General features: G+C 36.8%; 3 protein-coding genes across 3 annotated transcripts in view; 1 reads left to right on the plus strand and 2 right to left on the minus strand.

Moving 5' to 3' along the window:
* Positions 1-161: 161 nt before the first annotated feature.
* On the plus strand, positions 162-5,598 carry LOC124443564 (SUZ domain-containing protein 1-like). The gene is made up of 8 exons (XM_046994033.1): positions 162-305; positions 835-962; positions 1,582-1,649; positions 2,349-2,415; positions 3,114-3,241; positions 3,646-3,696; positions 3,809-3,868; positions 4,445-5,598. The coding sequence occupies exons 2-8, from the start codon at positions 900-902 to the stop codon at positions 4,482-4,484; spliced, it is 477 nt and encodes a 158-aa protein (XP_046849989.1). The 5' UTR covers positions 162-305; positions 835-899; the 3' UTR covers positions 4,485-5,598.
* Positions 5,599-6,159: 561 nt separating this feature from the next.
* LOC124443563 (flocculation protein FLO11-like) lies at positions 6,160-22,889 on the minus strand. Its single transcript, XM_046994032.1, has 9 exons — positions 22,885-22,889; positions 15,414-15,415; positions 10,541-10,714; positions 10,045-10,084; positions 9,851-9,898; positions 9,250-9,283; positions 8,549-8,983; positions 7,298-7,473; positions 6,160-6,521 (listed from the first exon to the last, which is right to left on the minus strand). The coding sequence occupies exons 3-9, from the start codon at positions 10,647-10,649 to the stop codon at positions 6,329-6,331; spliced, it is 1,035 nt and encodes a 344-aa protein (XP_046849988.1). The 5' UTR covers positions 10,650-10,714; positions 15,414-15,415; positions 22,885-22,889; the 3' UTR covers positions 6,160-6,328.
* Positions 22,150-22,894, minus strand: part of LOC124443562 (protein ELYS-like) — a 29,329-nt gene continuing 28,584 nt past the window's right edge. Inside the window, exons 29-30 of the mRNA XM_046994031.1 lie at positions 22,666-22,715; positions 22,150-22,275 (exon numbers count right to left, since the gene is read on the minus strand). The gene's annotated coding sequence lies outside the window, so the exon portion shown is untranslated. The remainder of the gene's footprint in view (positions 22,276-22,665; positions 22,716-22,894) is intronic.

The raw sequence follows: 22,894 nt of genomic DNA on the forward strand, positions 1-22,894 counted from the left end.
ATCTTCTTCCGTTTTAGTTGGTCATACGTCATAAACGTGCGCTGCATCACCATTGTGCATCACCATTTGTGCATCACTGTGAAGTTCAGAATCACACACCACCCTAATCATAGTCTTATACTCTTGTTAATGAGACCTATGAGAGCTTCATGACAACTTGTCAGAAAATGTTTACTTTTATCAACGTTTAACGATGTACAATATATTCGACTTTGACATGGTAAGAAACATTTCTGTTTGATGTTCATTGTCAATTTTTCATATCTTGACAAGAACATGGAATTTAAAGTACATTTAACACTGAGGGCCTGTTTATATGGAGCCGAGTTACCCGGCTGAGCGAGTTACTCGCTCAACCGGGTTTGACAAAGTGATCTGTTTATATGGCACCAGGTAACTCGGCTAGTACTTCCGTTCATTTGTCTTAAATGAAGTTTGGCAGTGCTAACTTCGAGTAGAGGCGCGAGATTTTAAAAAGCCTCACAGTTTCGCAGCAAAAATGGAATGGGTGAATATAAAATTGAAAATTATGATATGTTTATGTTTTTGAATAATAATGCTGCAAGTACAAGGCTTAGTACGCATGCGTACCAACACAGCCAATTTTCTCGCCTCGTCGAGTTACCCGGCAAATGCGTTTATATGGAAAAATTCATCCCGGCTAGCCTAGTAACTCGCTTACACAAACCGAGTTCCCGGCAAGGCGAGTTACTCGGATGTGTCATATAAACGATTCACCGGGAAATGCATACATTTTATATAAGGGCCGAGTTACCCGATTAGGCGAGTAACTCGCTCAGCCGGGTAACTCGGCTCCATATAACAGGCCCTGAGATCGTCAACTACGGAGATCAACCTCTCGGCGATGTTATTCAGTCTTGCACTCAACATGCGATAAAATGGCAGAGCAAGAAAACGACGAAGATGTGTGGGACTCGTGGGAAGATATGGCTGACTCTGGGGTAAGGAGAAGTTACATCTGCGCAAAATTCTTAATCTTGAATAACCGTTTTAGGCAGTTTGCTTGATAATTAATCGTATATTCACCCCATCGGCATTCAGTTGAGTATGTCAAGTATGACGATGCATCAAACTTTCACATTGTACGAACTATTTAGGCCTAAAACCATGACCAGCCGACAATTTAAAGAATAATTGATTCTGTATGAGGATGACTTTGAAATAAAGTCGAAAATTTACAGTTCACTTCTCGTCTTGTTTTGATGCATATTTTGCAATCTCAAGATGTCTTGCTTTTTCGGAATTTGCTTTATACTATATTTAGGCCTAGAAAATATACTTTGACGAACGTGTTAACGTGTTGGCATAAACTATGCAATGGTATATTTTGATCAAACGTTGATTTTAATGTATGAGTAGCCAGACTTAATAGCCTATTGCTGTGAACATCTAGTCTGTGGTGATTGGTGATGAATCATAATTATTGAGCAATGGTCAAAAAATCTTCAGCTTGAGGCATTAGTCGTTATTCATGCATAGTAAATCATTCAAATGTTGACTAGCAGAATTGAAAAAAAATTGCTTGCATTAAATATTGATGTTTATGTCTCATCATTTTAGGAATTGGAAAGGCGAATGGAAGAAAGGGAAAAAGAACATATGAGATTACGAGATGAAATTGACAAAAAGTAACCTAACTTCTTGAAATTTTTAAGATTGTCAATAAAATCTTATTCATGCCATGTGAAAAGTTTTGGTTAACATCTAACTAAAGACTATTTATCATTCATTTTGGCATTTCTCAATGGCTGCAATTCATAGGCTCTCTGTTTTTTTTTATTAAAAACTTACCAATTTCTTTTGCATCATGTCATGTCACAACAATTCATTCGCCAGTTCATTTGTGGGTGTTTTTCCTTACGTCATTTGTGTTACGTAGATGTATAATTTCATGGGTCAAATACAGTTTAGCAGACACCTTATGTTGCTGATCAACTCAAAAGTGCAGCTGGCTTAGAAAATCATGAAAGTGTATAAAAAAGAATCATGCGAGTTCAACTAAGTTGATAGCTTGGATTAAATTTGAAATTTTGAAAGCTGGACTTTCACCTTAGCCATAGTCCAGACATTAATCCTAACCGTGAAGCTAATTTTTATAACTTTGATTTTATGTTTTCACGTAAGTTTTGTTTTTGAATGCCATGTTCCTGCTAATTTGAGCCCACAATCTTCCTGATCACCGCAAAGTGGCTACTGGTGTCTGCTAAACTGCATTCTAGCCTACTTTCTTTTAACAAGAATACATTTATGTGTTAAATAGACTATTTAGAACATCAAAGACTACCTAATAAAATTGATATGATGATATAAATCCTACATTTATTTAGATTGTTTGACCCTGGTGTTCGGGTGTTGCTTGATGATGACTCAAACAGAACAAGATATATTCCGCAGGTGCATATTCTCACTGGCTGTTGTTTTAGTTGCATATTTCATTTGGAAAAAATATAGTTGAAATATGTACAGTGCTTATACAATGAGGTTTCCAAAATAATATGCAGGGGTGGATCAATGCTCATTAGACAGGAGGGGTGCAGATTTTTCAAGGGGGAGTGTATCATTATCCGAGCTTAAGTTGCAAAGGACGTGGGATTTTGTGGATTTTTAGGCATACAGATGAGTGAATCTTGCATAATCAAAGTGTAATTTCCTTTTCAAAAAAAAATTTAAGTGTTTTTTTTTGTCAGTGGATGTTTCATAGAAAATACTCAATTGCAAATGGTGGTTGGGAAATATGTACTTCCCTTTGAAATAAGAAGTTGCACTTTTACTTAGTCTTATTGTACAGTTTCATAGCCTCTAATACTGTTGTATTAATCATCTACAGTAGGTAATACCATTTTAGAATTTTTTTTTGGGAGGGGGGGGGTATGTGCACCCCTGACAATGGCTTTTTGACATAGATACCTGAGTCTAGCTTGTGAATCCCAGATTCTTGCACACACTTCAATTTTTTCTTGCTATATGGTCATGTAGTCATGTATTCTAACAGTTAATTACAGGTGATCACCTATTGATTCTGAATTGAAACTTTCTAACTCCACATCGAAATTGATCAATGATGCAACTGATGGTTATATATTATTTTTCAGGTGCGTATTTTGCGTAGAGATCCCAAAGAAAGCCCAGCTATCAACAGCACTTCACCTAGTGGTGAAAGTAGCAACAAGAAAATCCACAAGACTTTAGCACAACGAGAAAAGGAATATGCAGATGCACGGTGTGTTTAAAGAAAGCTATAGTTTAAAATCATAATTTTCTCATCATACACAAGTATTTTAAAATTAAAAACATGAAGTCTGCGCTTGCCACTAGGGAAGCATGCTTGTGTTTTACTTTTTTATTACAAAGGAAATATTTTTGTGTTCAATCACTGGAATAACAATGAATGGAAGTGATTTTCTGAAGAAACAAATATTTTCGCTAAAAAAATTTCATTGTTGGAGTAAAAGTTCAGGCTGGCTTTGCAAATGCAACTAGCCCCAAATTTTTGATAATTTTCTTAAATTTTTTTGCCACTTTTTTTTACTTAAAAGGAGAACATTTTTCATTGTTAGTTTAAACATGTGATGATGTATAAAATTATCCATAGATGAATGATCATGTTTATTCTTCATCTCTAAGGGCAAGGATTCTCGGGGAGGAGGCCGCAGATGGCAGTGAAGACGAAACATGGTAATTATATTGAGGGTTGTAAAAAATGTTTCCGCTTATCGTATTTGTTAGTGTACAGTTTTGATTTCATCGATATTGAAAAGTACATTTTTTTGCATGGCCTCCTTTTCAGCAATGAAATGAAAATCAAGACTGATGAAAAGCTTCCAGATAACATTATTCGTCAACCAAGGTGAGCAGATTATAATTTCTATTGCATGGCCTTTTGATTGTGTTTCTGTTTGAACATTCTTGAGTTGTCTGCGAAATGTCAGTTTTGGTTGTATATAACTGAAACAGTCCTGCTTAAATTTTAACCAGGCAATTCAACTAGTCTCATACTATGTTTGCATGCACTGCCCAAAAAAACATCAACTGCAACAAAATAAGGTAGAATGTGGAATTTCACCTGGGTGAAAGTTGCTGCATGTAAGTACAGCCATGTTTATATAAAGTAGCCTTCCAGTCAAAGTCCACTTCGCTGTGCAACTGGCTGCTGTATATTTAATTAGATTAAAGGCTGTCGTTAGCCATTTCACCATACCTACTGGTCAAAAAAAGCAATTGACTGGCAGCCACTATAGTCATCACATGCGTAATAAGATACGCGTTGCACGAAAAAACTAAAGGGTGACATATTTACTTCAATGGCAGAAACAAACGGCAACTATTAATTATCTCTGACTGTGCTGCCTTCCTCATCGTAATTTTACCTGTTTTTACTGAATTGTGTTTCATGTACCTCTTTTTCACGCATACAAACAATCAGGGGTCCAGATGGCACAAATGGATTTGCATTAAAAAGATGATAGCTGACCATCAGACGAATGCGTGTAGGAGGCCAGAAAAGCTTTGAGCACATTTCATTTGCGTTTCGTGTGGTTTTCGATTACGATGCACAATGCTCTTGGTTGGATTGAAAATGGGAAGCCGATTTCGGTGCAGCAGAAAGAAAAACAGCGCCGCTCGGTGCAAAGAAGCAAAAGGAAGAACGTCGAAATCTTTCGAAAGGAAGATGTCAATAGGCTGTTGCAAACAGTACATTGCAGTAAATAAATGATTTGTGAAAGAGATAAGTTAGTAAAATAATATCAAACGTCGGCGATGGTTGCATATCCGTTTTCGGCCAAAATTTGTGGTGAACATTTTACTAAAAACCTTGGACTTGCGAGTTGGACTTGATCAATTTGTGTAAACTTAAGGCTTATTGCATGGAACGTTTTTCTATCCGAGGGTTGAACTCAACCTTATCATAAATCCTTTTTATATAACGATAGGGCAAGATAACATGACAATATTTCGACATAGGGCTGAGTTCATCCCGGGGTTGAGACTTCAACTTTGTTTGAGCTACTAGAGCTGAAATTTCACCTACACAATGAGGCTGCTTACATGACCCAAACTAGCCATGATTCAGCGAAACGTTAAATGATTTTGGCAAATTAAAACGACGCAATATTTTGCTATGTTTTTATACTGTAATAAAACTTGCGTGAATGAATACACCATTACGCCCATAAATACTATATAAAATCTGCTTGAGCATTTTACAAGCATTTAGCACTTCATAAACATACACCACAAAGACTATTTTGTATCAATTTAAAAATTACTGCAGGAATTAGTATATGTATAAATACATAAAATTACTTCTACTTATGGTGCTTAACAAAGTTCCATTTTTTACGCTAGAAGTTTCGACTCCATTCAACGCCTCAAAATAGCTTCACGCCTCGCTGAATTCCGGTTAACCGGGATCATATAAGCAGCCTCTAACCTAGGGGTTCAATTAATCAACCCATCGCGAATCTTATTGGGAATCCAAAATATATATACACAGTGTTTGGGTTGGGTGGGGGGAGGTGGTGATTTTAAACCTTGTAAATGGTATGTAAAAATGCAATACTTAATATTTTAAAATCAGCTGTTGCGACTTATAATCAATACTTCAATTTGCAATATAAGACGCCGGGGGCCGGTTTGTATCAAAGGCTGATGGGTTATCTACTGGATAAATTATACAATCGATAAATGTCCAACCCAGTGGATATGTAGCTATCTGGAAGATAAAACTGCGATGTACTGTCCATCGTAAGCCCGTAGCTAGTTGCTACGTACCGGGAGCCGGCTGCATGAAGCCAGGATAGCGTTATCTATTAGATAGCAGCAAATTTTTTTAAACGGTTAAAAAACTTCTTAAAAAGGAAAATATAAGGCTTGAAATGAGCAATCACTGAAATAAAATATTGCTTTTGAGATTAAAAAATCTCTTTGCCGTAACGAAAATACAAACAACCTTTTTACGTAGTTGGAAATTTTACTAGCCAATGGATAATGCGGGACAAATCCCAGAAGTATTTCATAGGAGATAACAATTTTTCAGATCTTGGAGGGAGAAACCTGAAAGTTGCCTTGCATCGATGTCATTCAGAATTCATGAGTACCCATGCCTCCCTCCCCCCCAACAATGACATTTAAACCACATTTAAAAATGTTGGTAAACATTCGTTATCCAGATGAAGAATTACATGAAAAATAAATGACGTAAAACAATAGATTCTACATTCAATTACGTACAGTCAAACCTAGAACTTAAAATTTCAAAAGCCGGTGCCACATGTTAAAAGAAAAACTTACAAAATGATAGAAGACTTCAGGTGGTATTCGGTAGCTTCGCACTTCTTGTTAACTTACTGGAACAGCTACGTGCCCGCAATGTCATGCTGTGTGAGGCAAACTTCGCCGGTTTTTTCTGCTCCGGTAGTTTTCTTCGAGGGGACGTTCTTCGCACCGGAGTGACAAACGATATGGGACTATCTGTCGGCGACTGATGGGGCGTAGCAAGCCTATAAACATAGGTGTATTCACCATTGAGAATTATCCAAACCAAGCGCACGCTTATGACATCCTAACGGTAATGTAAACAGCCAGTTTGCGTAGGCAGACACGTGACATGGCCCTGACGTAGTGTGTGTATTTCTGACGGGTTGATCATTCGTCACAAACTTATAAAATGGGAGACGTTAGGAGAAGAATTTTGGTCTTTAACTTAGATTTTCTACATTGCTTGTCGTTTAGTTTAAACTACATATCGATCGAACTTTCAAAAAGTATAATTTAGTTTAGCTACCTGCCTGTTGAAAACAACTAAAATTACCTTGATGTGCCACTCTTCTACTGAAGATGATAAACAGTGGCTGACATTAGCCCCCATAATTTTGAATAATTAAAAATTCTGTACCAAATCTTTAAAATCACACCTGCATAACATAACTAGGATGTACGCGTACTAGCAGACGCATTAAACCTTGTGTGTGTAGGATTATGTGTACGTAGGAATCCTTAAATTAAATTTCTAGAGATCAAATTTTAGAAATATACCTACGGGCATGCTCCAGTATTTCATAAAGATCCCCCCCCCTCCAATAAGTGTCCGCCTCTAGTGATAAAGATCGCCTTTTGCCATCTTATCAGGATGAATAGAAGTAAATGAATCGCGGTCGCTTTTAGTAATGAGATTTTTTTAAAACATGATTTTACTGAGGCAAAAGGGAAAATATAGAGATGTCGCAGGAGTGGCTAGCTTAAGTATCATACAGCCCTCCCAACTGATGTACTTCACCTTCGTCGTTGAGCCGACCGTGTCAACGGTGGCGATGATCTGGTCGAAGTGATCCGACGAGGCGAACGAGAACGACGTCGATCTGACTGAGATTTCGCGGCGACGGTTGACTTATTGCTGGTACTAGCTTGCGTGGGAGACATTGAAACGTCGTTTAAAAATAGACGAGGAGAAACCTGGACAAAGTGAACGAAGAAAATACACGTAAATTTATGTTCCCCGACTAGATAAAAGAATTAACTTGGAAAGCTATGGGTGTGTGGCTGTCAGGACACCTAAAATTTTAGCTTTTAGACATCCACAAATTTAGCCTTTAGCTTCAATGTTTACGACGGTATTGAATGTCAGGTTTTAGGTATACCAAATTTTTAAATTAATAAGCAACCTCTTCATTTTGATATGATGCAGTTGATAGAAAAACCGATCAACCAGTTTCATTACAAGTTTAACTCTTGCGAGTTATCACATAGTAAGGATGGAACACCCACAACTTTTAAAGCTTCCAAAGCCTTGGCATAAACCAAATACGAAGAAAGGCGGGTTCACACTCCACGTAGTTCATCGTACTTTGTTGGTTCATTTTGAAAAATAATTTGGAACATGACTGCCGGCAATAAACATCTACTATTCTTTGGACAACACACTTGGAAGCAAACTGCATCAACAACATAACGATGAACAATTCAATTTCTAAAGTTCGGCAATGAACAACGTGTTCAAAATATATGTGCCTAACATAGCCTGCACGGGTACGGAAATAAAATACATTACACCACAATAAGTTATTAGCTGCTTTCATATTACTACATGAAGGAAAGTTAAAATGGTAATATCAACATTAATTTTACTGTTAAACAAAAGCTAAGTAAAGTGTCGGTAGCACCATTGGATTAAGTCAATACTGGACTAAGTCATAATACGCGCCTCTGAACACTATGTCAACTGTTACAATAAAAACAAAGGAAAACAAATAGTTTTTGATGAATTCTGCAGCTATCGCTAAACAATAGCTAAATTATGTGGTCATTGTGAGTAAAAGGGGGAGGGGCATTTTTGGACCGCGTCAACCTAGTGTGATTGAAATGTAATATCTGGAACGATCCCTGCTTACAGATGTCGAAAGGTGTATCACTTTCTTGGCTAGTTCGCATTTTTCACACTGTATACTGTAGCAATCATTTAAAGTACACCTGTTCAACTTCACTCGCTCAATCTAGAATAAAAACTTTCCAACGGGTTAAAAATACTTACATTCGTCGCTCTTGAAAGTAAAAGTTGGTCAGTTTGAGGAGGTGACATTGGCGGTGTCATTGTAGATACAGTCGTATGTGTTTGTATCGTAGGGCTATTGCTAATGGTGACTGGAGAGACTGTAACACCGATAGTCGTTTCACTCGATTCCTTAGCAACAGTTGGCTGTGTACTACTAGTGGTGGAAGATACAAGGCCAGCGTCTTCAGATGCATTTTCCTTCGCAGCAGAATTATTAAGATTCAACGATGGGACTTGGTAGTGAGATGTTTCTTTTTCGGTGGCTTGAGATGTTAGCACGACGGGCTCTGGATCTCGCAAAGGCATAAATGTTCGTTGTGGAGGAGCCGGGAAGGTGGTGGTCGGAGTGGCAGAGGCTTGAAGTGGCGACGAAGGCTTGACGACCGTTTCCGACGACGATGATTCATACGTAGCCTTGAAATAAATTCGAACAAAGTTAATAATCCAGCAGAATAGTTTACGGGAAAAACGTCAGCAACTTTCCTTGAGTAAAACCACAGACTTCAATTCAATTATAAAGTGAGGAATACTCTGTAACTAGTTTTTCTCAAGGATAACGTCTGGATGATCTTATGTATCATTTATTGCTTTTAGTATAAAAAAATTGCGACAACTTTAAAATGTTCTCAAAACTGATTTATGTTTGATTTTTGTGTTCGAAAGAAAATGCAGTTACATACCTCTTTCGTGTTTTCCATCGGGATTTCCATTAGCCTAAAAACATTAATGATCCAAGTTGGCGAATGATGAAAAAATTTTTATGAGAAAAACGGTAGAAGACGAGTGAAATACAAAATAACTTAGATGGTCAAATCACAGATAATTATACCGGCAGCACCATGATTGAATGTCAATTTGAATATCAATTTCACGAAAATTAAGCTAAAACTCTGCTCCTAAAATCACAATTTGAAATCCTTCCGGGTGAGTCCATGTTGAAAAAAATACAGCATGTGACAGCTAACAAAGTATTGTCGTCTGAAAGACTTGTGTTCTTAATAAGAGCGTTTAAATCAGATCCTGAACAACCACCAGACTTCACATAGTATTCGAGCCGGTCATTAAATATAGAAACACTATCTTCCTCTTCGGGTGGAATGTACGAAACGGTGGAGGTACGCTAATTTAGAATATGTTAGTCTAGCAAAAACAAATTTTGTAAATCAAAAGACATTCTTCGGTGAACAAACAACTGCATTAAAAAACAATCACTGCGTACACATTGATTGTTGATAAACAAAATATTTCTTAAACAATTGAGAGTCTGTTTATAACACTTACGTTGGTGGTTCGACAATAGTTGGTCCTACCAAGGAAGTCGAAGGCATGCTAAAACATATGAGATCACGGGATGAAATTAAAAATGAACAATGATCGTTGTTACAAAACCCAACTTCTATTTTCAGTGTTCTGATTGATTAACTACTCTTAATTATATTTTGATTGAAACGTCAAAGATGAAGACGCATACCAACCTAGAAACAACATCTTCTGGTAACGTCGCTTCGTTATTTCCTGTACAATAAAAGATAGAAATTATGTACACGTAATTTTCAAACTGAACGCAATAGATACGAAATAACATCTCCACTGCGTTTTTCGCTCGACAATTCAAAAAATTAATGATTTAAAGCTAGTTCTACACCTCAAGCCCCGAATCATAGCAATTATCTATTACCACTAAAACATTACAAAGGCATTAATGCGTGGCAGAATTTTTTACTATTTGCTTTAAAATGGGTGGAAAAAATGCAAATAGATTTACGAAAAGCAATAAAAAAACAAACACATTAATATACAGTATTGACTATATTTCCATACAACAACGGAACTTTGCACTAAAATATATTGCAGGTATCAAGCAGTATTGATGACTGGCCTTGTTAGTTTCAAGGTTAGTTCAAGGAAGAATTGTTCATATTTTATCTGACTCTCGATTTCGCTATTTCGTATTATGAAGTTTCCACTTACCTTTCTCAATCTTCTCAGGTGCGTCATCCTCCTCTTCATCAAATACCAAAAGCCCTACATGAACGTCAGTCCCAGATGCTATCTCCTCGCCAGCGGACTGAGACGACATCACATGATGAGGTGAATCGCCCGATTGAGACAAATCAAACTTGACGGGTTCGAAGAGTCGTGGAACTTCCAAAGCTAAAAATTGAATAGAAAGCTAAAATTGAATAGAAAGCGCAGACCTAGAACAAAAAACACCCAAGTCATTTGGTCTGTAACATATAAACCCACCATCTGCGTCGTGCACAGATTTAAGGGAACAAACGATTTGTCTGCAAACCCTGTCAGTAACCAAAACATAATAAACCTGTCTCCGGTTGCACGGGTAGACCATGATCCGTCAAAAATACACCTTTTGCAACTCTTTTAAGCAATTATTTTGTTCGTAATGAATGTTTAGCGTTGCTTTATTGAATTCTTTAAGTGTTCTTGAATTTCACCTTTCATCTTAAGTCATCAATTAATCTGTTTGAACCTTAGTGATTTTCCTTTCATTTAAATGTGTATTCCAAAGTTTTATTGATGTATCGCAACGTGTTAATAAATGTTTACTTTAGTTTAATGCAAAGCAAAAGATGTAAATACGTTTTTGTTCCACACAAATCACACATATCGTCCGTAGCGCCGGAGGAATATGGTCAGTCTCAAACATGGACGGATTTACCGGGGGTGCAGGGGGGTACCACTCCCTAAACATCAGATTTCACACCCTCCCTGAATAAACTATTTTCTACTCTACAAAACATTTACCCCAAATGAAATTTCAAAAGAAGAAATCAGAAGTAAGGGTTGAACTGAGTTTTTCAGGGCACAATTTCTACTTTCTACACAACCTTCGATAGCTGCAGTATCAGACCACCCTAGATTCTAGATACCTCACATTGTCTTACATTACTTTCTTACTAGCTCACCCCCTAAAATATTTAGCACCACCCACAAAATATGAAAATCCTCCTATACGCATGCAGAGATGCAAAATTTCGTATCCTACACAAATGCAAATGCAAATTTTCTCTAAAAACAACGGAGGCGCTATTTATCACGTTTAATGATCAGGTCCTTCGTCGACCGAAGCAGTTCATTTTCATATTGGCTTTATTTTGATGATGACTAATCCTTATGCTGGATGAGTCAACATCAAAACGACTGATATATATACAAGTTAATTCACCCTTAACAGATAGCAGACGTTGACACCTGAAGAAGTCTTCAGAACTTTCGGGTTAGTGTTCTAATTCTAAAACGGTTATTTTCAGAGTTCTTGGTTTCTCTTGGTTTTCAAGCATTCACCATTGCGCTTCATAAGGCGTTTTCACCACGACAAATTAAATCTGCTTTAGTACCAACAATTGTCTCATTGACAATTACGGTTCAGCAACCGAAGTAGGCGCAGAACATACCACTACCGTTGTCCTCACTGACACTAAAGTAAAGTCATTCTCATTACTAGGTTCGAGTCTTTCGGCGCCTTCATCGTCCGATTCGTCAATGGCGCTGACGGATTCCAGCGGCTTTGTACCTGTAACAGAAAAAAATTAACCAAATAAGTTCGCCCATGTTTTTTGAAGTAATGATATTTTTGAATATCAGATGCAGAAAACCTTTCTATGAACCGAAAGCCTGCATAAGAAAAGTGGAAGTGAAGTCATTTTATGCGCGTGCGTTAATATTAAAGAAATGGATAGTCAAGCACCATTAATAAATATTCTTCAAACTTGCAGGTAGAAACTACTGTAGACACCTGCCCACAACAAGAACACTATAAACGCATATATGAGATAAATTCATACAATTGACGATACCTTCATTATTGCCAGATCCCGAAACGCTATTCGAGCTATTTTCACCACTAAAGTTCGTCTCAGGTTCAATAAAATCGTCGCTTTCTTCAGCTATTACATCAACGTTCCTTTTCGTGAACGAGGCTTCGTCAGAGAACACATTTTCAATGCTTGGACTGACAAAGAAAACAAAGCAAATGCAAACTTGTTTGACAGAAACTCTGTGGCACAACAGGTAACAAGAAAATGAGCCTAGATCCAAACGGTATTCGTCTGGAATTGCCAGTCCCTGATACCATGGCAAATTCTACCAAATATTAAAGGGCATATGACTTGAAAATTTCGCTATTTACACTATATTTTCATTCAACAGAACTTTGAAAATGATGATAGTGTATTTTCAAAAACAATTTATGCATGACTCTTTTCGTTTCCAACATATAGAAGTTTTCGTAATGTTCCATTTACACAACTTTTGACGTCATTTTGCATTATGAGTAGCTGCAAAGTTTCAAACGTCCTTCAAATTCAAGGCAACATTTTGTTGAAACGATCGGGCAATTGTTTATACCATTAATTCTTCACAATGAAGGGAACTCTGCTCAGTTGAAGTAACATGTCAGCAAATATATCTGCTATTTCAAATTCTCATTAAGTAATGTGGCGTCACAACTTGTGTAAAGCGGATACTAGTAAACAACAAAATCTTGGGAATGAAATGTGATATGAATTAACTGTTTTATAAAATATACTAGGATTTTCAATGAAAATATAATTTAAACAGCACAATTTTCGAGTCATATGCCCTTTAAAACTTGCACACGTTAACACACCTAAATAAAGAGATTTTTCCCAGAAGACCAAGCTTCAATAATATTTTCTACACTTCACCAAATAACTTTTGGATGAATGGATCCGGAATGATTTTTAGGGGGGTGTCGGCAACAAGCCTTGTCCGTCGACCGGCCGTTATTTTGAACTGCGTTTGCGGCTAATTTGAGGATGTCAATTTCAAATTTAAAGTACTTTTACTAATGTACTTGTCTCTAAGGGGCTTAGAAATTTAATAAATATTCTAAAATGTATTGCAGTAATTTATTTTGAAGCATCCAAGATCCGCTACTGGCCTGTTTTACAATATAATGCCAATATTAAAGTTGGGTGTAAGGGCATTGTAAGCTGAGAATTTTTTAGCACACAATCAGTACAAATACCATGACGCTTTATGGGTGTTTCCTCATTATGAAATTGAGTTTCCCAAACTGTTAGTTGTATTTAGATTACGTCATAACTAAGGGGAAACAGCTGTTCAAACATAACCAACGCGTGGGCAACTTTATAGATGCATACATGAAGTGTCTCGTAAAAAACATACCTTGCTGGAGATAAACTTTTAAATCTGAAAAATAAACAATGAATTAATCAAAAACAAATATACAAACACACAGACAAAGGATTGAGTAAATCCATGCGTTCAGCAAAAAAACTGAAACGTCGTCTATGTAAGTATTACAATTTTCAATACGAGGAAATTAACTACGCAATGCAATTATTTAATTTTCGCGTTCAAAGACCTGTTATCCTTCAATATTACAAGGATAAACTGGTGTTTGGTTGCAGGCAGGGCTGTGCTTATAAGTTAATTTGGGAGGGGGTGGTGTGTTTCGTTCATTTATTCAGTTCTGCCAGGTAGATTGCTTTTGAAAGAAATTTACATACGTAAGTAAGCAATTCACTTTCAAAAGAGATCAGTCTCGCACAACTGAATGTACCTTGGCTACAGGTTAGTAAATGAACGGGATTTCGGGCTTGTCATTTGAGCAAAGTTTTGATAGCTTTAAACAACACTAACAACAGTTCATAACACATATAACATTATGAACAATCAACGAATGGATGTCTCTATAGCACATGCCTTATCTGTTTCTTTTGGGTGGAAGGACGCGTTTCTTCTTTATCTAAATGAAGTGAAGCAAGCATTGATTGAGTAGATACTTTCATGTACTTGAAAAGCTACCAAACATCTTCCAACCTGAGCAAACTTAATGCATCTCAAATCCTATCCAACCCAGCATTACCCATAATTCACCCTCCAGCCGTTCGTACCCAAACGTATATTAAAATAGTTATACTTATTACAAAATTTAGCAAATAGTACTGTTAGAAATGCTGTTGGAAAGCAAAAGTCATGCTATCAACGGAGATGCAGTGATTAAAGACTACTCTTCATTGCCAAAACTAGAGAAAAACTCTTGGTGACCGACGATTTGAGCACGCGACTCCGTCAATTTGGAATAAACTAAAAACTCATAGCATTAGAAATAGTATATTATTTAAATCTTAATTAAAAACTTTTCTTTTTATAAAACGAACTGCGTAGTAGAATCGATTGCAATCAATTATGAAACGTAACTACTGAAGCAAGGCAGAATGTACATTTGAAAACAATGAATTTCAATGAAAGCCACTCCCTATTTTGTTTACAGAGACAAATAGCGCTGGATCTCTTTCTCCATCTATGGTCATCATTACATACCAGCGCTGGAGTCGATCCAAGGCACACGGTCACCAAACACGCGTCGAACACGTGGCGGCAGACTTGGTGACACAAAACTTGGCGAGGGACTGCGTCGAGCGATCCTCGTTGGCTGTAAAAATGCGATAACGACTGATTATTACCATGGTGAGAGGAGTTTTAAGGGAAGGAGCAAAATGCCATCACGTTAATTGTGATTTATAAATGTGACATATAACGAGTTGGAATTGGTCAAATCAACATGAAACAGGTGCTTTTTAATGTCCAGTTCACATGTGTATCTTAAGCATAAACGACAAGACTTTTGTCTTTTTTTTTGCTCTACAGGTTGTAGCAAAAAAACTTTAAATACCATAATTAGTATGCACGAGATTATGCATTAGATATTCAATGGCTTCCAACTAATTATGCTTCTGGGTTTTGAAAACACGTTTGTGTTTTGATAACAGTTGTAAATGCATTTTTCAATCTCCAAAGCTCCTTTCAAGAAAAAATTTGCGGTTTTATTTACTTCTTCTTTTGCTCTTTACCACAGTTTTATGATTGCATTGCCAAGACCATTTGAAAGGAGTAAATGACGCCTTCAGTAGAATAATCTTACTTTTCATCTTTCTAGAGTTATTTAAATTTACTAAATATGCAAAAACATTACTGTGATATTACAGGATATAAATAGCATTTGTAAAATAGAAATTTTTGTCGACAATGTGTCGTGAAGTATCTAACTTTGGCATCTTTACACATCTTCACCTACTCATTTATTTATTAAAATATTGTAGCTATATGCGAATTAAATGTTTTCGCGATGCGAAAAATTAATGGTCTTCGAAATATTATTATGTAATGTGACCTTATTTGCGTAATTAATAAAGTTAAATATTTCTAGAAATAAGTAAATTAATACAAATCTATTTTTGAAAATGTAAAGTCATTTCAAATGTTCTGTACAACACACTCAGAAAACCGCATGATAATATTTTGTTTCACAACCACTTCATGAGAATAACATGAATGACTGGGTACCTTCAAAATGGAATGCGGCGTTGCAACTGGTCGCGTAGAGCTCTGAACTTTAGGTGTCGCAGCAAAAGACAAATGCTGAAAGGAAAATCAGGTTTGCCGTTCTATGACAACTAGCTCTCGAGGCTCATCGCAAATAAAGCAAAACAATAATATATGTTTCTTAGAGCCTCATCATTAACCAATGATGCCACATGACAATATGAAGAAATCAAAGGAAAACATGTATATATATACAGGCCTGTGATGTAGTACAACAATGGTGAAAAATGTTCCAGTTTTACAAAATACAAGCATGTTGGTAAACGTCAACTCATATTGTGATAATTTTATGAAGAGTTTATAGCACAGAACAAGACAAAATCACAAAGAATCGAAACACTTGAAGAGAGATCAATACATGTCTTGTCATTTGAATATGTTCGCGCATATTCTACAATGAAAGTGCTTAGATATACGGCACTTGATCTTCAGGTTTTTTACGGAGTCATCATTCGTGTAGGATGTGCGTGAAAGTTTGCGTAGCGGAGTCCAGCAAAGGACGTTCAAAAACCCAGTCCTATCAAACATTTTAAAAATTAAACCTAAACTTTACAACTGAGGAAAAGCAGATATTAATCATAAATGTATTCAGTTTTACGACCTTTCAGAATTTTGGCGAAGTCAGATCTCTAGTAGATCAAGTTCTAGGTCATTGGTGCACATATCTCGAGTAGAAAAATCGGCCAGAAGTGTGAGATGTTAGATCGCATACGTGTTTTAAGCTAAACTGTTGTCAATATTTACAAACCAAGTTTTAAGGAGTTAGATTTGCGCGTCTATATTGCACTACCATTTCAGACCGTGCAGAGGAATTAAGTAATTTTTTCCTAAATGCATTTTTCCCGGCTAGCGACAAAAAGAAATCAATTATACAATCAAGAAGCAGGTCTCGTCAATTTTTGATGAATAAATTTTCTTCCCCCAAATCGATTCAATCTTTCAACTTTCATCAACGAAAACAATGGAATACAAGAAGAGTCTCCGAGTTAGAATTAGGATTGGGGCTTGGAAAAAGTTCGACTTTTTAAAACGTAAACAGTGATGTCAGAACTATAAATGTGTTAAGAATGTGTGTCAACCACGATGCATTGCGCGCTTTTATAATTTCATCGCTTTTTTTCGAGCTTGTAGCACACTGAATTAAAATTTGTCACTACGTCGTCTAATTGTCACTGCATCTGTTTCTGTCTAGTAAGGTAAATTTACAAACACTCGCAATGATCACGATAATGAAGCAATAGCTTGGTAACTGTTGGTGTTTGAAAGATTGATTATGCTTGATATTGAATGAATACCTTGGTAACTGGAGGTGTTTGAAAGATTGATTATGCTTGATATTGAATGAATACCTTGGTAACTGGAGGTGTTTGAAAGATTGATTATGCTTGATATTGAATGAATACCTTTGTAACTGGAGGTGTTTGAAGGAGTGATAATGCATGATATTGAATGAATACCTTGGTAACTGGAGGTGTTTGAAGGAGTGATAATGCATGATATTGAATGAATACCTTGGTAACTGGAGGTGTTTGAAGGAGTGATAATGCATGATATTGAATGAATACCTTGGTAACTGGAGGTGTTTGAAGGAGTGATAATGCATGATATTGTATGAATACCTTGGTAACTGGAGGTGTTTGAAGGAGTGATAATGCATGATATTGAATGAATACCTTGGTAACTGGAGGTGTTTGAAGGAGTGATAATGCATGATATTGAATGAATACCTTGGTAACTGGAGGTGTTTGAAGGAGTGATAATGCATGATATTGTATGAATACCTTGGTAACTGGAGGTGTTTGAAGGAGTGATAATGCATGATATTGTATGAATACCTTGGTAACTGGAGGTGTTTGAAGGAGTGATAATGCATGATATTGAATGAATACCTTGGTAACTGGAGGTGTTTGAGGAGTGATAATGCATGATATTGAATGAATACCTTGGTAACTGGAGGTGTTTGAAGAAGTGATAATGCATGATATTGAATGAATACCTTGGTAACTGGAGGTGTTTGAAGGAGTGATAATGCATGATATTGTATGAATACCTTGGTAACTGGAGGTGTTTGAAGGAGTGATAATGCATGATATTGTATGAATACCTTGGTAACTGGAGGTGTTTGAAGGACTGATAATGCATGATATTGTATGAATACCTTGGTAACTGGAGGTGTTTGAAGGAGTGATAATGCATGATATTGTATGAATACCTTGGTAACTGGAGGTGAAGGAGTGATAATGCATGATATTGTATGAATACCTTGGTAACTGGAGGTGTTTGAAGGAGTGATAATGCATGATATTGTATGAATACCTTGGTAACTGGAGGTGTTTGAAGAAGTGATAATAAATGATATTGTATGAATACCTTAGTAACTGGAGGTGTTTGAAGGAGTGATAATGCATGATATTGTATGAATACCTTGGTAACTGGAGGTGTTTGAAGGAGTGATAATAAATGATATTGTATGAATACCTTGGTAACTGGAGGTGTTTGAAGGAGTGATAATGAATGATATTGTATGAATACCTTGGTAACTGGAGGTGTTTTAAGGAGTGATAATGCATGATATTGTATGAATACCTTGGTAACTGGAGGTGTTTGAAGGAGTGATAATGCATTAGCTCCCTTGAAGAGTTTTCGCGCCCTGAAATGAAAATCGTTTAGATGACAAATCATGAGCTGGTCACGTGCTTTAAGAAAAGAACCTCACAAACAAATACGTAAACATGCCTGTCTATCCTAAGACGAGATGCCATGGGGCTGATTATTATCGTATCTAGTTGGGTAGCTGGAGTTGGTTGATTCTAAGAAATAAGAAAAAATATCGACAAAATGCAAACACAGTTCACCATCTGAAATATGAAAGGTTATCATCGTGTTTGACACATATTTAATATATTGCAACGCATGTAAAACATGTGCAACACATTAATTTAAACACATTAGTGTAAACCAAGTGAAAAATGAGTGAGAGAAATGTAACCCACTGTGTAAAACATTATTGTACCACGTGTGTTACACATTAATGTAACTAATATAAGTACATGTGTGAAACACCAATGTAACACAAGTTATACATGTGTAATACACGTGCTTAACTTAGTGCTGTGCAGCAGACATGATTTTGATCTATTCTCCTATAGATAGAGTTGAGGTCAAAACAACTCCGGTTCCGTTGTTTTGTCAACAACTTCCGGTCTATCTCTGGCAGTGATATTTTTGTAAACATCTAACAACATAAATTTAAAAAAATACAGGATACATACAAAGTTATTAATGTGTAAAAAGTGAAAACGTCCACAGAAACAGAATATGAATGACAGATAGCAAAATGCTTTATTTTATCGACAAATAGATTGCCTGAGAGTTTTCCCCAAATATTACCACAAGCATAACGGATTTGAAATAAAAGCGAGATGTTCAAAGCCTTCTGTATTTTCCGCTTACTTGGAATACGACTTTAACAAAAATTCTAAAAATAGCGTTGTTCATTTACCTTAGACTCAGATGGAAGCATCGTCGACTCTTCACTTTCAAGCTTGGGGAAGCTGACAGAATGGATATCACTAAAATATTAGATATCCATAAATTGGAATAAAAACATATATATGTTTAAAATTTGGACTTATCGAGCCTTTCAACTGTTATTCATGGCCCGTTCACACGATCAGATTTGTCGTATCCGATTTGGTCGGATTAAAAACCGGATCGTGTTTTGATAGTGAGCGATACAAAGTGAGCCTTCGGCAGTCGGATCCGTCAGTATGAAAAGTCGGATGGAAATAAAACTCTGTTTCGATCCGACAGTGCTCCTTATAAAGTAAATGGTTTGAGCCCGGGAGTATCGTTACATGTTTGTAAATGATGATCGTCCAGATTGGTATAGTCCTGAGAAGGACTGTTTTTGTTGTTGTTGACTGACGTTTCGACAACCTTAGCGGTAAAAGTCGGATGGAAATAAAACTCTGTTTCGATCCGACAGTGCTCCTTATATCAGTGTGGCCAAATACGCAGTTTTCATTTACTAGATTTGGTCTGATGAGTTCAAACTCTCTACCTGCTTTATAAAATTGAAAAGTTCTAAGCGTTTAAGCTTATCCGACCAAATCTAGTAAAAAATTTGCGTATATGGTCGTGCCACCTCGGATGTTATTCAGTGAATCGTCACTGGTGCATATTCCAACGCAACACACAGACCTTAACAAGAGTTTTTTCGTCTTTGCTGAAGGAGTGCCAGTGAACGGGGCTTCCTGTGACAAAACTTCCTGAGGCGATTCATGCACATCACAATTTCTAAAATTAAATGTACACGAATTTAAGGTAGATCGAATAACTTTACAAACAAAGCAAAACAGTTAAAGACCATGGACGTTGCATTGCCCCCATGGGCGTTTAGGCGGCAGAGGGAGGTGGAAAGTTGTGTAAATTACGTCGATAAAGATTAAAAATGTACCCACCATCCCCCTGAAAACGCTGGCCTGTACGCCCATGATTGCTCCAATAAAACGCCTGTTTAGTGCATTGTCGTGATATTTTCAAACAAGTTTGTATAGAGCGATGTGAAATAGATTTTGCATAAATAATTTATTACTACCTAGCTTCGGCGATCTTTTCTAACGTTGCATTGATCACCGCAGTCCGATATACGAGACGAGGATTCATCTGATGTTTCACGACAGTCGAGAGAGGCCTGGGTCGAGGTACTAGAAAGGTGAAGTGAACATATTTAAAGGATAATTCATATCAAATGTCGCTACTCCTAGTGTAGAGAAAATGGTTTTGAGATACTAGCAATGTCGAGATAAAGGATTTATGATACAAGTCTCTCGATATTTTTATGGCGGTAACTACAAATGGCGGGAGAGCCGAAGAGTTGTAGGTATGCATGAAAGTGGACGGTATTTTAGGCGGGAAATAAGTTAGGGTGAATTTTTGTCCCACGCATAGCATGCATGCAGTGTGGCAATGCACGCTAACTTTTCTAGATTTTGTCTGATGAGCCTGAAATCCCCACCTGCTTTATACAGTTACAAAGTTCAGAACAGGGTGTGTTCTATCTCAGCTGACAGAAGACAGAATTTGGTAAAAAACAGACGAGTATAGTCATACCGATAGCATGGTTTGATAAATCTACGTGTCTAGAATGGACATCCATTCGTTGCAATTCATGAGAATGGAAAACCTTTACAATGTATCAGCATGAACTTTGTAAATCAAACCTTCAATGTGTTGTGTTGTCTTTTTTCTCTCGGGTGCATTCCGCCTCATGGCAAGATCCTGTTGAACCTCGGCAGCAGGTCGAAATATTTTTGTAATATGACGTTTCTCACGGTAGCTCTCTGCTGGGCAGCTATATCGCATTCACTCTAAAACAGAAGAAATACATAAGGTAAATACATGATAAAGTGACAAAGATGTACTGGATAAAAAGCCATGTGATATCCTTTTGTTCGACGTTTCATTGTTGTCAGCTAGTTCAAATTTCCAAGATCACGGTCATTTGTACTAAGATTAGGCTTCGAAAATTATGAACATCTTGACAGTTGAAGAAGGACAGAATTTTCTAATTGTTGTATTCTACGACATTTTGAGATCTTTTTGATTCTTTCACAAAATTCAAAATGTCATTAAACTTCACTAGCTACAAACAATTGCTGCAAAGAATTGTTACTTCAGTGCCAATTAAATATAAACCTTTGAAAAAGTATATTACCTAACATACATATCTGCACATAGCAAATTTTTACAATAACTACCGAAGAAAATGCAAAGTTGTAAACACGTATGTCTGTCTGTCTTTACACAAGTATGAAGAGACCACACCGCTGGCAAGCATATAGCAGGCTCACAAGATTATCTCAAAAAAAGTTAAATCGAGTACATCCGAGGTTAAGTGAGGATGTCACATGGATGAAATTACAGAAATAGCTCACAAAATAATTATTTAATTTGGGTAACGCGTATTATCAATAACTATCAAACCTTAGTTTGCCTTATTTACCCTCGTCAAGACTCTTAGTGATGGCTAGACTAATCACATTAAAAAACAATTAAAAAATTTGTTTAACTACGGTTGGATGGTTCTAGGTATCAAACTCAACATCGTGAAACAATTCTCCGTGTTGAATTCCTCGCATCAAAATTTATCTCAACTTTTTCAAAGCATTCCTTACCATCGAGTCCTGTTTCAGAAATTCGTTAAGGCGAATGGCTTCGACATAGAATCCTCGCTGAAGGTAGAACATGACGAGCAGTTCACGCGCGTGGGGGAATGGTAGCTCATTCAGAAATCTGATGAGATATTCCTAGAAAAAATATGGCAAAACACGTGACGCGACAAAAGCAAGAGCCAAATGCAGTCCAATGATATGTTGACGTGTCAAAGTCGAACAAAAAAATTGGCGGCAAAATTACTGGATCGATTAGCAACACGCGAATGTGGGAGGATTATGGCTGCTGATTTTCAAGAACTCGAACTCTTTTTGTTTTCTCACAGAGAGAAAAGATGCGATGAATGACTTAAAAAATGCGAACGTGAGCAAAAGAAGGTTGCTTTAATGTTGCTGTAAATTACCACGCGGCAAGATGAAAATGTTAACGTGAAAAACGAAAATCTAGCTTCAGCGAACAATTTAACACCTGATAAAATTACACTCGTTGTGCAAAATGGATCAAACACAGCATATTTATCTAACCTCTTCAACTTTACCCAAAGGAAGTTTTAAAATCTTGTTCATACTCTTGCCTAAATTCAAAAAACAAACGGAAACATGATCAAGCACCCCCTAAAAGCAACATAAAACAAAGCAAGAAACATAAAGATATCTGAGAAGTCATGTTATGGTTAATTTGATCAACAACAGACAGACAGCTTGGATTTTCACCAAAGCCGACAACAACTTTGTTGTTATCACTCGTATGAGC

Source organism: Xenia sp. Carnegie-2017, unplaced genomic scaffold (genome assembly GCF_021976095.1).
Source record: "Xenia sp. Carnegie-2017 unplaced genomic scaffold, XeniaSp_v1 HiC_scaffold_21, whole genome shotgun sequence".
Lineage (NCBI taxonomy): Eukaryota > Metazoa > Cnidaria > Anthozoa > Malacalcyonacea > Xeniidae > Xenia > Xenia sp. Carnegie-2017.